Here is a 13,795-nt window from a genome sequence, read left to right on the forward strand (position 1 = left end):
ATCAAAAAGCTAGATTCGCCATCGAACTTAATAGTGCAACATAATTTGGGGCAGATGCCAAACTTTTCAGCTGCAAAAATATTACAACAAAACATGGTTCTTCTAGTGCAAACCACATTGTGGCACTGTTTGATCCCAAAAAAGTAAAAGAAAGAGCGTATCTAATGGTGAAAACTTCTCTGAGGCGCTTGAGGATGAAAGGTTTGACATCCTCCCCTCTAGTACAAATCAGGAACGATCAACGATCCTTATTGAGGAAACAAAATAATTCAACGTGGGGACCCCTAAGACTCCTCACCACATTCATCTGACATCTCTTTTAACTTTAGAGGAACAACCTAAGTTTGTAGAATTCTTCTAGAAGCGTCATATCAACTTTGCATGGTCATATGCCGACATGCCTGGTCTCGATCCTGATTTGGTCATGCATCACCTCACTGTAGTAGAAGGAGCTAAGCCTATCAAACAGAAGCTTCGCAAGATGCACCCCCAAATTGTGGTACTAGTCAAAGCAAAACTTAAGAAACTCCTGGATGTTGGTTTTATTAGACCAATTGATTATTCAGATTGGATCTCCAACATTGTACCTGTCAGCAAACCAAATGGGGGCATCTGTATCTATACTGACTTCAGAGATCTAAACAAGGCATGTCCTAAAGATGACTTCCCCCTACCAAACATTGACATGATCGTGGACCTAATAGCAAGACATGCCATGCTTTCTCTCATAGACGACTTTTCAGGGTACAACTAGATAAAGATCGCTCCGGAGGATCAACATAAAACTTCCTTCACATGTCCATGGGGAACATACTGTTGGAATGTAATGCCTTTTGGTCTAAAGAATGCAGGGGCGACCTATCAAAGAGCAATGACCACCATCTTTCATGATATGATGCATACCATAATGGAGGATTATGTCAATGACTTATTGGCAAAATCATTAACAAGAGAAGGTCATCTTGCAATATTAGATAAAATCTTTGACAGACTAGAACAATATCATGTTCGACTCAACCCAAAGAAATGTGTCTTCAGAGTAACCTCAAGGAAGATTATAGGATACATTGTCTCAAGCAAAGGCATTGAGGTGGATCCTGCAAAGGTCAAAGCAATCATGGACATGCCACCTCCAAGGAACATCAGTCAGCTAAGGACATTACAAGGGTGACTTCAATCCATCCTAAGATTCATTGCACAACTAGCAGATAAGTGTCATCCCTTTACACATTTGCTACACAAAAACATCCGCTTTCAATGGGATGCCAGATGCCAGCAAACATTCCAAATGCTTAAGGACTATCTCATGAATACACCATTGTTGATCCCACCAGATCCAAGTAGAACTCTATTGCTCTATATTTCAGCAACAAATACGACATTATGAGTATTGCTGGCACAACACAATGCAAAAGGGAAAGAGTGTGTTGTTTGCTACATCTCTCGCACACTGGTCGGCTATGAACTCAATTACACACCTATTGAGCGAGCTTGCCTAGCAGTAATCTTGGCAGCCACTAAACTGAGGCATTGTCGTTTAACACATAAAGTACAACTCATTGCAAAGATCGATCCACTAAAGTACTTACTTGGCAAAGCAGCATTGACAAGCTGTTTCGCCAAATGGGTGATGATTTTGAGTGAATTTAACATCGAGTATGTGGACCGTAAGGCTATCAAGGGACAAGTTATTGCAAATCAGTTGGTCGATGCACCCCTCATAGGTGATCATCCTCTTGTTTCCAATTTTCTAGATGAAGAGATCTTCATGATCACAACAACACAACCATGGAAACTATACTTTGATGGTTCCTATACTAGACATGGCTCGGGGGTAGGCATTCTGTTTATCACACCTGAAGGTGACAACATCCCGTAGTCTTAAAGGCTAACTTTTCCATGTACAAACAACATAGCAGAATATGAGGCCTTGATCACAGGACTCAGACTAGCCATGCAATGGAAACTAAAAGAGATACATATATATGGCGACTCCCAATTGGTCATTTGACAAGTCACAGACAAATATCAGACCAAGGATGATAAACTCATGCAGTACAAGCAAATGGTGGACAGTTTAAAAGCATCATTTATGATTATCACCTTTGAGTAGATACCCAGAGATTAGAATCGAGCTGCTGACATCATGGCTACAATTGCATCTCTCCTAGATCTTCCACAAAATTCAACACGCTACGAGTTTTTGGTAGAACAACTTTGGATTCTCGCTTATGATATCCCCGAATACGAGATGATATGTCACCTTGTCGGTTCCGAATCCCCATGGTACGATGAGTTCTACACCTATATCTGTGATCACACACTTCCTCCTAACCAATCAAATAACCAACGCAAAACCTTCATTCGCCAAACCGCTCGAAATACCATCATTGCCAAAACCCTATATCGATGCAGTCTTGATGGTACTCTCCTTCGATGTCTGGAACAAAATGAGATAACAAAGACCTTGGAAGAGGTACATGAAGGAATTTGTGGGACTCGCTCAAGTGGTCCTTCACTAGCAAAGAAGATCATGCGCGCTAGATACTATTGGTCATCCATGAAAAAGGACTCCTACTATTTTGTCAGAAAATGCAAGAAATGCCAAGTTCATGGAGACCTGATACATGCACCAGCACATGAATTGCAACCAATCACAACACCATGGCCCTTTTGTCAATGGGGACTTGACTTTGTGGATAAAATTCATCCATCTTCATCCAACGACCACAAATTCATTATTACCGCCATCGAATACTTCACAAAGTGGATCGAGGCTGTTCCACTTACCCAAGTCATCGGCAAGCAGATCGCCTCATTAATCCTTAATTACATCATCTGCCAGTATGGTGTACCCATGTCCATCATCAAAGATAACGAGCTTCCTTTCAAAAATCAAGATGTCCGTGAACTTTGTGAGAAGTTTCACATCCAACACCATTTTTCCACTCCCTATTACACACAAGGCAATGGTCAGGCCGAAGCATCGAACAAGAACATATTGAGAATCCTCAAGAAGACAGTCAATAATGCCGGTCGTGATTGACACGTTCAATTAAATCCAGCACTATGGACATATCGAAATAGCATTCGAACCCCTACAGGCGCAACTCCCTACTCACTATTCCATGGAGTAGAAGCCATCCTTCCTATTGAGGTCCAGATACCATCTCTATGGGTTTCCTTGCATAATCTGATAGATGATGAAGCATACCGAGTCTCTCATCTCCAAGACTTGGAACTACTTGATGAAAGGCGACAAGCTACATACAACCACCTCAAGGCCTATCAGCAGTGCATGAGCAGAAGCTATAATCATCGAGTTAGACCTCGTGCATTTGAGGTAGGTGATCTTGTTCTCAAAGAGAATCCTTGTAACCAACCACATAGAGAACATCAGGGAAAGTTTGAATCTAACTGGCTGGGTCCATATGTTATCATTGCGTTCTCTGGGTCTGGGGCATATCAGTTGGCTACTTCAAAAGGGGAATTGCTAGCAGATCTGATCAACAACATGCACCTCAAACGGTTTCATACATAAGATGTACAGAGCATCAGGCTCCAATACATATCAGAAAAACACCAAAAACATTAAGATAAATGTCCTAAAGAAAATACAAAAAAATCAAAATAGTAAAGAAAAATCATGCATCCAAATGGTGAACAACCACTCCAGTGGCATCTTGGGTAAGTGCGATGGTGAAAACTTGACAAACAAGCGCCACTCGTAAAGGCTATGGCTCCATTGTCTTTCAGACTTGTTGAGATCACATTCATTGCATCCACTTATCCATCATTCAAACCATGGCTTGTTATTGATCTACAATCAAGGATAGTACTTCATGCGTCTTGCATCCCGCTTTTTCATAGTCATGTCTAAATTGGGGGCAATGCTCTTAAACCTATTAATGGAAGTGGATTCTACATTACTTATGATTCATTGAGTTCTTCATTCAAAACTGTCTCACAAAATACCAAAAACATTAAAAAACACTCACAAAATCCAAAAACATCATAAAACATCAAAAATCAATCAAAAACATGGCAACGCATAAAAAATTCATTGTACATATGCATCGAAATATACATCAAACAAATATTTTAAGCTACTCAAAATGATGATCACTTATCAAATCAACCAAACAATCAACACAGATACGCACAACTGTCTTAACAAGGATGCATCCTTCCTTACCCAAAACAAAGACATGATAACATTTTCTTTGACAAGAAAACTTTATTTAAGCTATCAAGTACTCGGTCGGTTTGATAAGTTATTTATTCATTTATATCAGGTTCCTACGCTACTCCAGGATATCCACAAGTGATTAGAGTGGCCGAGATGGTTCCTAAGTATCATTTTGTTTATTATCTGCGACTTATTCCAATGAAGTTCTGGGACATGTACTAATGGTGTCTACGTGGGAAGTTCACTAAGCTACGTGATCTTATGCAAAATACAGTCATGGATCACTATGGTTTGCTGACTACAACGTATACCTCGACCATATGAGCATGAACCATTATGGAGGGTCCATATTCTTTATCTATGCTGCTTGCTTATAGGTACAATCTTTGGTTCCTACTGCCTCGTCCAAGATTGATACTACCATTGCTCGATGATGAAAATTACACACTGTGAATAAGCCATGGATCGCCATTTCATCTCATTTGTTTATATTGCATTTCATTGCATATCACCCGTCCATATCGCTGCATATCATTCATACATAGCAATGACAATGGATGCATACTCTATTTTTTATCTTCTTCCATAGGAATGAGTCCTAGGTCCTCCATATCTTCCATCTAACATTGAATCCCCCCCCACCCTCCCTATCTTGATAATCAACATCATCATAATCCCTTCATCATTTCCCATCAATCCTATAAGCAAGCCAGTTACTCTGTATACACAGGCACATCGACTCACACACACCTAAACTATCAACAGATACTCTGATCAAGTATCTTCGGGTCTCAATAGGTAATCGATCATGGTAATCCTAAACTACAAAAAACATTTATCATAATGACCTAGTCTCAATGGGGCTGCTATGATTCACCACAACCATCCATCACAACGCATACACTATCAATTGATGAACCAATCAAACACAATTAAAACAAACAATTACATCAATTGTCTCAAGTCTCAATGAGTATTTTTCTTCAGATACCTTGACTTCATTGGGCAATTACATCAATTGTCTAAGTCACAACAGGTCACTTTGATTCACTTACTCAGACTTTATCTTGTCCAAGCAAACATCTGACATCAACTGTCATGCTTTGACTCGACCGGAGCAATTAAACCGATTGCACTAGATTGTCCAACCAATTTTGATCAATTATACAATATCAATCAAAAGCACAAACACTACATTTGCATCGTGACCCCATGTACTTTCGAGGCTTGCCATTTCCCCATAGTCACTTCGTCTTCTCCCATTCTTTCACCCTAACTTCTAAATTCTTCTATTTTACCTCTCCCCAACTTCTTTCTCTTTTTTCAAGAGATCACTTGATTTTTCAAATTTTTTTGGCCCATCTCTCAAGGGGGCATAGCACCCACTAAATCAACATTTCTGGGGCATATTTCTCATACCTATCTTTCTTTTTTTGAAACGACGCGATAAAACCACATCGTCTCAAAGAGGGGCAAATGTAGACACATAAATCTGTCCACTTAATTAAATGAATATTTAGTATTTATTTGATTATTTAACCATCAATCAATAATTAATTAAATTAATATTTAATTAATTTACCTTAACCCTCTTCTCTTATTAATTAAATAAATTATTCAATCTATTTGATTTAATTCACTTAAACAAATTCAGACCATTAATTAAATAAATAAATCATATTTGTTTAATTAAATCTTCTCTCACATTTAAATAAATTAATATTTATTTAAATCCCCCAAAATCTCATCTCTCATATTTAAATAAATTAAAATTTATTTAAATCGCCGTTATCCTCCACCCACTTGCATTTTCCTACAAATGCAAGTTGCACAACTATTTTAAATAAATAAATTATTTATTTAAAATCCTAATTATCCTTACCCACTTGAAACCTTTAATGGTTTCCTTTAAAGTTTTCAAATTTAATGGCTTCTTTCTAGAGCCTTCTCAAGCCTTTAATGGTTTCCCTTAAAGTCTCCAAACTCAATGGCTTCCTTCTAGAGCCTTCTTTAGCCTTTAATGGTTTCCATCAAAGTCTTCAAGCATTTAATGCTTTATCTTCCTTTTTCTCATATAAATAAATTAAGATTAATTTAAATAAAATCCAAAATTCACATTCACATTTAAATAAATTAATATTTATTTAAATATCTATCCAAATGCAAATTACACCATTTAATTGAAATAAAAAATGATTTTACTTCAATTGAAAATCCCAAAATTCCTCCCACTTTTATTCTCCTACAAAATCCACTTGCATGCCTAAATCCCTTCTAGATTCTTCTAACTCTTCTAATTAGCCTAATCCTGTCCTAATCATTGTCACATTCCTAAATAAAAGGAAGTCACTTCTCAAAAACCTCCAAAGTCTTCAATAACCATTACAAGCTTTATGTCTTCAAATGGTTAACCTCTAAAGTCTTCCAAACCATTAAAGACTTTTACATAACCATTTATAGTTAACTCACCTTTTACCTTTGGTTAGAGACTTTCCTCTAACTTAACCATCTTTTTGACTCATGGGTCTCTTCAAATCATTTATTTCTTTGACTAAGGTAACCATTTAACCCTTGCACATTCATTTATCCCTTGGATAAAAGAAATATCCATTAACCTAACCCTAACCCAACCCCCTAGGGTAACCATCATGTCCCCTCAAACATTTAATGCTCCTTATCTCTCCTCTCAAGCCTCCTCATGGTGACACTTGTCAACATGGGATTGGGTTGAAAGTCTCACATGGATTGAATATCTTCCAATCCTAACCCTTGTTAAGATTGCTCTTCATTTTCCCATTTCTTCTATAAATAGAACCCTCATCCTCAAGAAAAGGAGGAAGCATTAGAGTATTGTTGCTATACTGGTATTAGCATAGAGTTTTTTCATAGTATCACTATCTACACTTGCATAGCATTTGTTTATCACATCCAACCATCTTGAATCTCCATATGGCATCCATGGCCAGTGCTAAAAGTTGAGAGCTACACTCATTTGGGACTTGGAGAGGGGAGAAACAAGGGAGAAACATCAAAAAGCATCATGAAAGCATCTTAGGGAGGCTCTTCTCCTTTCTTTTATTTTGTTAAACTTCTTTCATGCTTTTTGAAATCTCTTTTGATATGTTTGGAATGATTTTTAGTTCTTTGTTTTGGTTTTATGGTTGAAACTAACTTATTAACATTGAACTTTGTTGTTTCCTTGTCCCTATTTCTATGACATCATGAAGTATAACAACCTTCCTATAATATAGGACATGTAGGTCTTATAAATATGTAATATGTACTATTAAACGATACAAAATGAAGTATAGTCTTATTTATGAGATATTTGCAATTGTAATGTAGCATTTTGTAATTCAATGCACAAGTCTCCAATAAGCTGCCCTTTTGAGTTCTAAACTAATGTGAAGTTTCAATAAGGCATCTTTGTAGGTTTTCTGCTTTAAAAAACATGTACACAAGCACAAAGGATCACAAAACTAATGATGGCATCATGCACAAATCACAAACCTCAAACACACTCTGAAATTGGATCACAACTACGAGTGTGGTACTTGCATCCTTGGACTCACAATGTTAAATTGGATCAAGAACAAGTGCCTAAAGGGAATATAACAAAAAACATTTACCAATGCACCAATTATGAACACCTCTCTAAATGTTATATTGGTGGATGTGTATGATCAACAATGCTAAAATAGAGAACAATACATTTGCCCCAGTTTATAAGATGGATGAGTTTTGTGATCCACTTTGCTCAAATGCATTTGCATTTGTATATATGAGAACCCTTGAGAGAAAGGGGATCCCTAAAACAATGAAAATGCTCCTAGTACCAAGAAGGTTGGACTGTTGCATGCAGCAAAAGGCAAGAAAGACACATCAACCTAGTGTAAACATGCCTACAAAGGAGCATTTTCAAGCAAGCGATTTTGGTGAATAGTCACCCGCTAAAAATAATTGCCAATTAAAATCTGCCATTAGAGGTTTTTGTTTTGCAAGAACTTGGACAAGGTAGGGCTAAAAAACTATCTTGTCAACAACAACTAAAATAAATAAATAACTCACTTCACGATGAATTGCCTAAAACCCTACGCAAGGTCAGCTATGGAAGATCTCTTGTTCGTATGGTAAGGGCTTTGGTTACTGTGAAAGTGGTTCTATGAGCAATGAGAAGAAATCCAATGTTTTCTTCTTTTGTATTAACTTTTCTTTTCACTACTCAATCTCTTTGCACACTCAATCTGCAAATCTTCAGGACACTCACAGCCCATATCTTCTCACTTTAATACCACTTTGTAAGATTAGACACTCATATGCTCAAGATTTTAGAGAGGAGCATAATACTATGAAGTCATCATAACACAACCATCATATTCATGCACTGAAGTAAATCCATCAGTACCCATATAGAGGAGAAGATGGTTTAATCACCCTCTCAGCCACCACATAACCACCCACTAACCAATATGAATAGGATGTAGTTAATTACAACTAAAGAAATACAAGCATAGGGGTATAACATAATGTTTGTTACATGTGAGTATATTCTAGCAATTAACCCAATCGAATCCAAGATTTGTTAAAAAATCATACCCTCTGTTGAGACATGGACCAGCTAGGACTCGAACCTAGGACCTTCCATATGCTGCTGGAGTGCTCTACCACTGAGCTACTGGCCCCTCTTGGACCAGTCCATCGTCGATCCGAGTGTGGCTTATTTCCAACACCAACACCCCCCGTTAAGCCACACCTCTCATGTGCTTGGGGCTCCTAGCTTGGATCTGGCTCTGATACCATGTTGAGACATGGACCAGCTAGGACTCGAACCTAGGACCTTCCATATGCTGTTGGAGTGCTCTACCACTGAGCTACTGGCCCCTCTTGGACCAGTCCATCATCGGTCCAGGTGTGGCTTATTTCCAACACCAACACCCCCCCTTAAGCCACACCTCTCGTGTGCTTGGGGCTCCTAGCTTGGACCTAGCTTTGATACCATGTTGAGACATGGACCAGCTAGTACTCGAACCTAGGACCTTCCATACGCTGCTGGAGTGCTCTACCATTGAGCTACTGGCCCCTCTTGGACCAGTCCATCGTTGGTCCGGGTGTGGCTTATTTCCAACACCAACACCCTCCTAAAATTGATCTAGGATTCAAAACAATGAGATCTAGAAATTAACTAATCAAATCAAAGCCAAAAAAGAACAAAAATAACGAGTTTACAAAACCAGAGTGCCTTCTTAATCAACTAAACAAAACTATATTTTTTGGATAACAAAACTATTAGTAATGATGTTTATATAGATAAGGAAATTCAAACACAGGATCAATCTTTCATCAATATGGAAATTCATGTATAAGTCATGACGATATCAGGTTCAACTCCACCAATCATTGCTAAGGTAAAAGACATAGATTGCCAAGACCCAAAGAACTTCATTCTTGAGTTGTGTTGATATACTTGCCAACAAGAGTATTTAACTTCAATGTCAGGAGTTTAAGAAATCTTAAATAATTATAACCACGAGTACAAGAAATATACTTGTATTCCTATTCCATGAGAAACTTATCGTTTGAAAAGGTCCCTGGTAGGTATTTCAAAACATGACTGCAGCAATAAAAATGATTTTCTTCTGAGTCACACAAAAACGTCTGAACACTTGTAGCTCAAAGATGCACAAAACATTCTAAAATATCAATATCTTAAATTCAACAATGTATAACTCTGGGGAGCATGCCAGAAGATTGGACCTGTGCCATACTGAAAGTGCATGCCCCAAAATATCATTTTGATTTTTCAATTAACATTTTGACTGAATGCATTTACAGTTGCACATTAGCTTTAAGTGTGCTCATGTATTACTGCTTCACCGATCTTTCAAAAACTTCAACAGCTACTTTTCCATGCAGATCAAGAAACAGGTAACCATATAAATGATGTCTTGCTATTTTGCCATCCTGCATATTTTAGAAACAGTCAATTCTCCATATCCAAATCCTTCTACGACAGCCCTTGCGGAGGGAAACTCTGCCCTGGATGTGGAACTGTACAAGTAACATAAATCATCCGTTCTTAGTGCCTTTAATTTATCTGATAAAAAAATAAATTAAGGATTTAGCTCCTAGACCTTAAAAATGCTTTAAATGATTTAATATGTACAACCATTTATACTTAATTTAGAAACTTCTTATTTATTTTCATACACACGGTTCATATTACTGATAAACACGCTTCAATTTATAAAGAAAAGTGCCATGTTAATTTTTAAATAATCAATGGCGCTTCAAATAACTCAAATTATTTGTCACCAACAAGTTTAATTTAAAAAAAAAAACTGCTCTTGCTATTCATGATTTTTAAATGATTTTAAAGTTTAAAGCAATTTTTATTGAGTGTTGTATTAGACATAGCATGCATTCAAATAATCTTTTTCCTATAAAAAAGAATTATATCATATTAAAAGAAGCATGGTATAAAAAGCCCGTTCAGGAAAAAAGAAAGTGCCCAAACAGGGAAGAGCCTTCTAGAAAGGTAGAGTTACAACAGAGATAACATTAGAATCTGTAGAGCCGATAATGGGTTAAAACAATGTCGGTAAGTACCAAAGTAATAATAAGGATGGTGCGTGGGAAGTAATTGTGAGGAAAGATGGCTGGGCATTTGTTTTCATTGAAAAGGATTATACTGAGAGTTGGCTCATTCATTTCGGGTGTTGGAGGTTGAATTTTTGGCTCTCTACCTTGGCATCTGTAGCTGGGGTGCATCATTTGGGTGGTAGAATACAAAAAGGTCCACGAGGGAAGGAAAAGGTTGAGGTTAAGAATCCCATACAGCATAAGTGTCGGGTTCCTGGACTAGAGACTATGGTAGATTTTATGGCTTTTCCGGATAAGAAGATCTTGGACCTTGCTCTTCGGCTATGGATGGTTAGGATTTAGGAATTGGCAATGGACTCACTCGTGTGTTTGCATTTTCTCGGTGATGGCTAAGATTTTGTTAGACCCTGGATTTATGCAGCGAAAGTGGAATATCTTCAATGTTTATTAGTCCCTCTCTTGTGCTTCTATCCTATTAACAACAGCCAGTTCTTATTTGTTGCATGATGATATCGGCAATTTGGTACATCAATTGAAGGTTCATCTGCTTCCTAGAACATTTCCATGGAATTAAATGATGCCAGATTTGTCTCCAATGGGTTGTGGAGGAGATTGCTGTATAGATGAAGGTGATGCTGCTGAAGGATGCGATCCCTGCGTTTTTGGACTGCTATGATGATGAGGACGATGTGGAAGGAAGGTGTGGAAAGGTTTCAATCTTTCATGTTATGTTTGTTAATTGTAAGTTATTTTTTAAGAGTTCCATGAGGCCTATTTTATTTTCCTTGGCTCTTCATACTTTGACTTCTATATGCAAGTTTCATAATATATTGGTAGCAAGGTGGTAGTATTCTATGGCTTCAGCATTTTCTGTGGGGTTTCACTATGCATTTAGTATTTCAGTTAGAAAGGTATTTTTGGTCTGATATATCATTAGATTTATGACTTTGTATGGGCAGCAGCATGGTGATATGGGGTTTTTCCAAAATTTTCACAATTCTTGGATCCTAAATCACGTTTTTAATCGAAAAAAATATATTTGAATCTATAGAATAAACGAAAACCCAAATACAAATGAATCATCAAATCAAAATAGCATTATGGATTTAGTCTGCAAGAGAATAATGTGAATTCTTAAAAAGTGAACTAGCATTAAGAGAGCTCAAAAGCATGAAGCTGCATGAATATAAAAGAATATAAAAACAAGCTAGGAGAGCGATTATAAATAGGCTAAGTGAAAGAGAGGAGATGAAAAATGCAGTTAATGAGAGTACACCATAAGATTCCAAAATTAAGAAAGTGTAACTTCCATGGAAGATGCCACTCTACTAACACTAATACCCACTTTAATAGCCTACGAAAACTTAAATAAAAGTGTAAGGAAAACCAATGCTAGGAAATAAAAACCTATACTAATAGATAAAAGAATTGTTACACATAGAATGAAGGTAAGAAAAGAGTAACCAAGAACAAAAACTAATATAAGCTAGCCATTCATTTTTTAAAGGAAACTCTTTCATAGCTTGCCTAATTCAGTGTGGGAGCAACTTGGTAACATTAAAGAAGTTCGGTAAGACTCTTCTTGTGACACAGTAAATTCCATTGAACGATGATTCACATATGCTTAGGTTTGCGTATCTGAGACTGCCATTCTTCTACTTGGGTGGATTTTGCTTGTTGACGGTGGTATCGAACATCATATCATTTGATGTCGGCTTCTTCAGTAATATGGTGAAATACCTTGGCAAGCCTACAATTGACTTTTTCATTGAATAGAAGATGTCTAGTAGCCTTAGTAGAATTCTGCAAATTGAGGGTAGTATTGTCTAAGCAGCTCAACAGTCCACTTGGTGCTGGTGGCATTTTTGCAAAACAACTTGATTACTTTTTGATTTTGTAGATGACAAATAAGTAGTGCGTTGCCTTGCTAAAGTAGTGCAACATCAACACTTCTTGTATTAGAGCAATTCCCTAAATATTATCAATGATGTTGGCTAATCCAATGTGGATCTACATGTTGTCATTGACCTTGGCGAGTCTAATATGATACGATGGACACGTTGTCTTTATCAATTTGGGGAAAAAAATCATGAGAGGGGTAGGCATAGAGAAGAGTCCTTTATATCTTCCAAATCCTAATTGGTTTGGGTATAAAAGGACTAACATTCCATCCTTGAGGAAATCGTAGGGCACTAAATCATCAAACCGGAATATTTTTCATGATCAAAAGATGCTGGATTTTGCAAGTCAATATGCTTAGCAAAGAATTGCACAATAAAACTTTGCAAATTACAACAAATGGCGACGAAATGTTTTGTTAACTAAAGAAGCATTTGGAGCAATAATTCTTGGATGTTGCATCATATGAGTGGCCTTGAAAGAAACTCGTGTAGCTTAATGATGATCGTTATGTTTTGTTAGATCACCATGTAGTGACTTGATTTCTTCATCTTCAAAACTTTTGGCTAGACTTGAGTATTTAGTACTACCTAGCAAACTCACCAAGTCTTGAGGCGAGGCAGGCCAAATGAGGCCTCATGCTTATCAAACTCATTGGGACTCATAACTTTTGTCAACCAAATTCAATCACCCAAGATCCCTCAAAATGCAAAAGAAAAGAAGGATTTCATTTAGCAACTTTAAATTTTACCAAAGTAACCAAATATTGATCAATTAGTGCACACTCAAGGGCACTTGTTCTTTAGCAAATATACATCTCATCTCATTAAGCTAGGGCCTAATTAATACTTTATGGAATTGACACTCACATTTAAAAAAAAAATGGAGTTTGAGCTCTTGGATCTTGGTTAAAAGTGATAAAATTATGTAAATCGGATGCACCATGAAGGTCCCTATGGCTTCAAAGGCCTTAGTTTGATCTTGGCAGTAAAGGTTCCATCCCTCTATACAGTTCTCTTGCACAAGTAAAGTGCAATAGGCACAAACCATAGACCTCAAGTTAAATGTCCCCTTTCCAATAAGTTCATATATATCAACCAAAAGCTG

The 13,795-nt window shown here is 37.2% G+C and overlaps 1 protein-coding gene across 5 annotated transcripts in view; it reads right to left on the reverse strand.

Annotated features, from left to right (window-relative positions):
- Positions 1-9,536: 9,536 nt before the first annotated feature.
- LOC131041176 (CBBY-like protein) overlaps positions 9,537-13,795 on the reverse strand; it is a 172,234-nt gene continuing 167,975 nt past the window's right edge. For 2 of the 5 annotated variants that reach the window (XM_057974188.2, XM_057974173.2), the window contains exon 11: positions 9,537-10,237. In XM_057974188.2, coding sequence (XP_057830171.2) covers positions 10,160-10,237 — 78 coding nt within the window. In that variant the 3' untranslated portion in view covers positions 9,537-10,159. Of the gene's footprint in view, positions 10,238-10,259; positions 10,284-13,795 lie in introns of those variants that run through there. The other 3 variants (XR_009104983.2, XM_057974196.2, XM_057974181.2) reach the window with 3 other exon arrangements.

The sequence above is a fragment of the Cryptomeria japonica genome, chromosome 11 (assembly GCF_030272615.1).
Source record: "Cryptomeria japonica chromosome 11, Sugi_1.0, whole genome shotgun sequence".
NCBI lineage: Eukaryota > Viridiplantae > Streptophyta > Pinopsida > Cupressales > Cupressaceae > Cryptomeria > Cryptomeria japonica.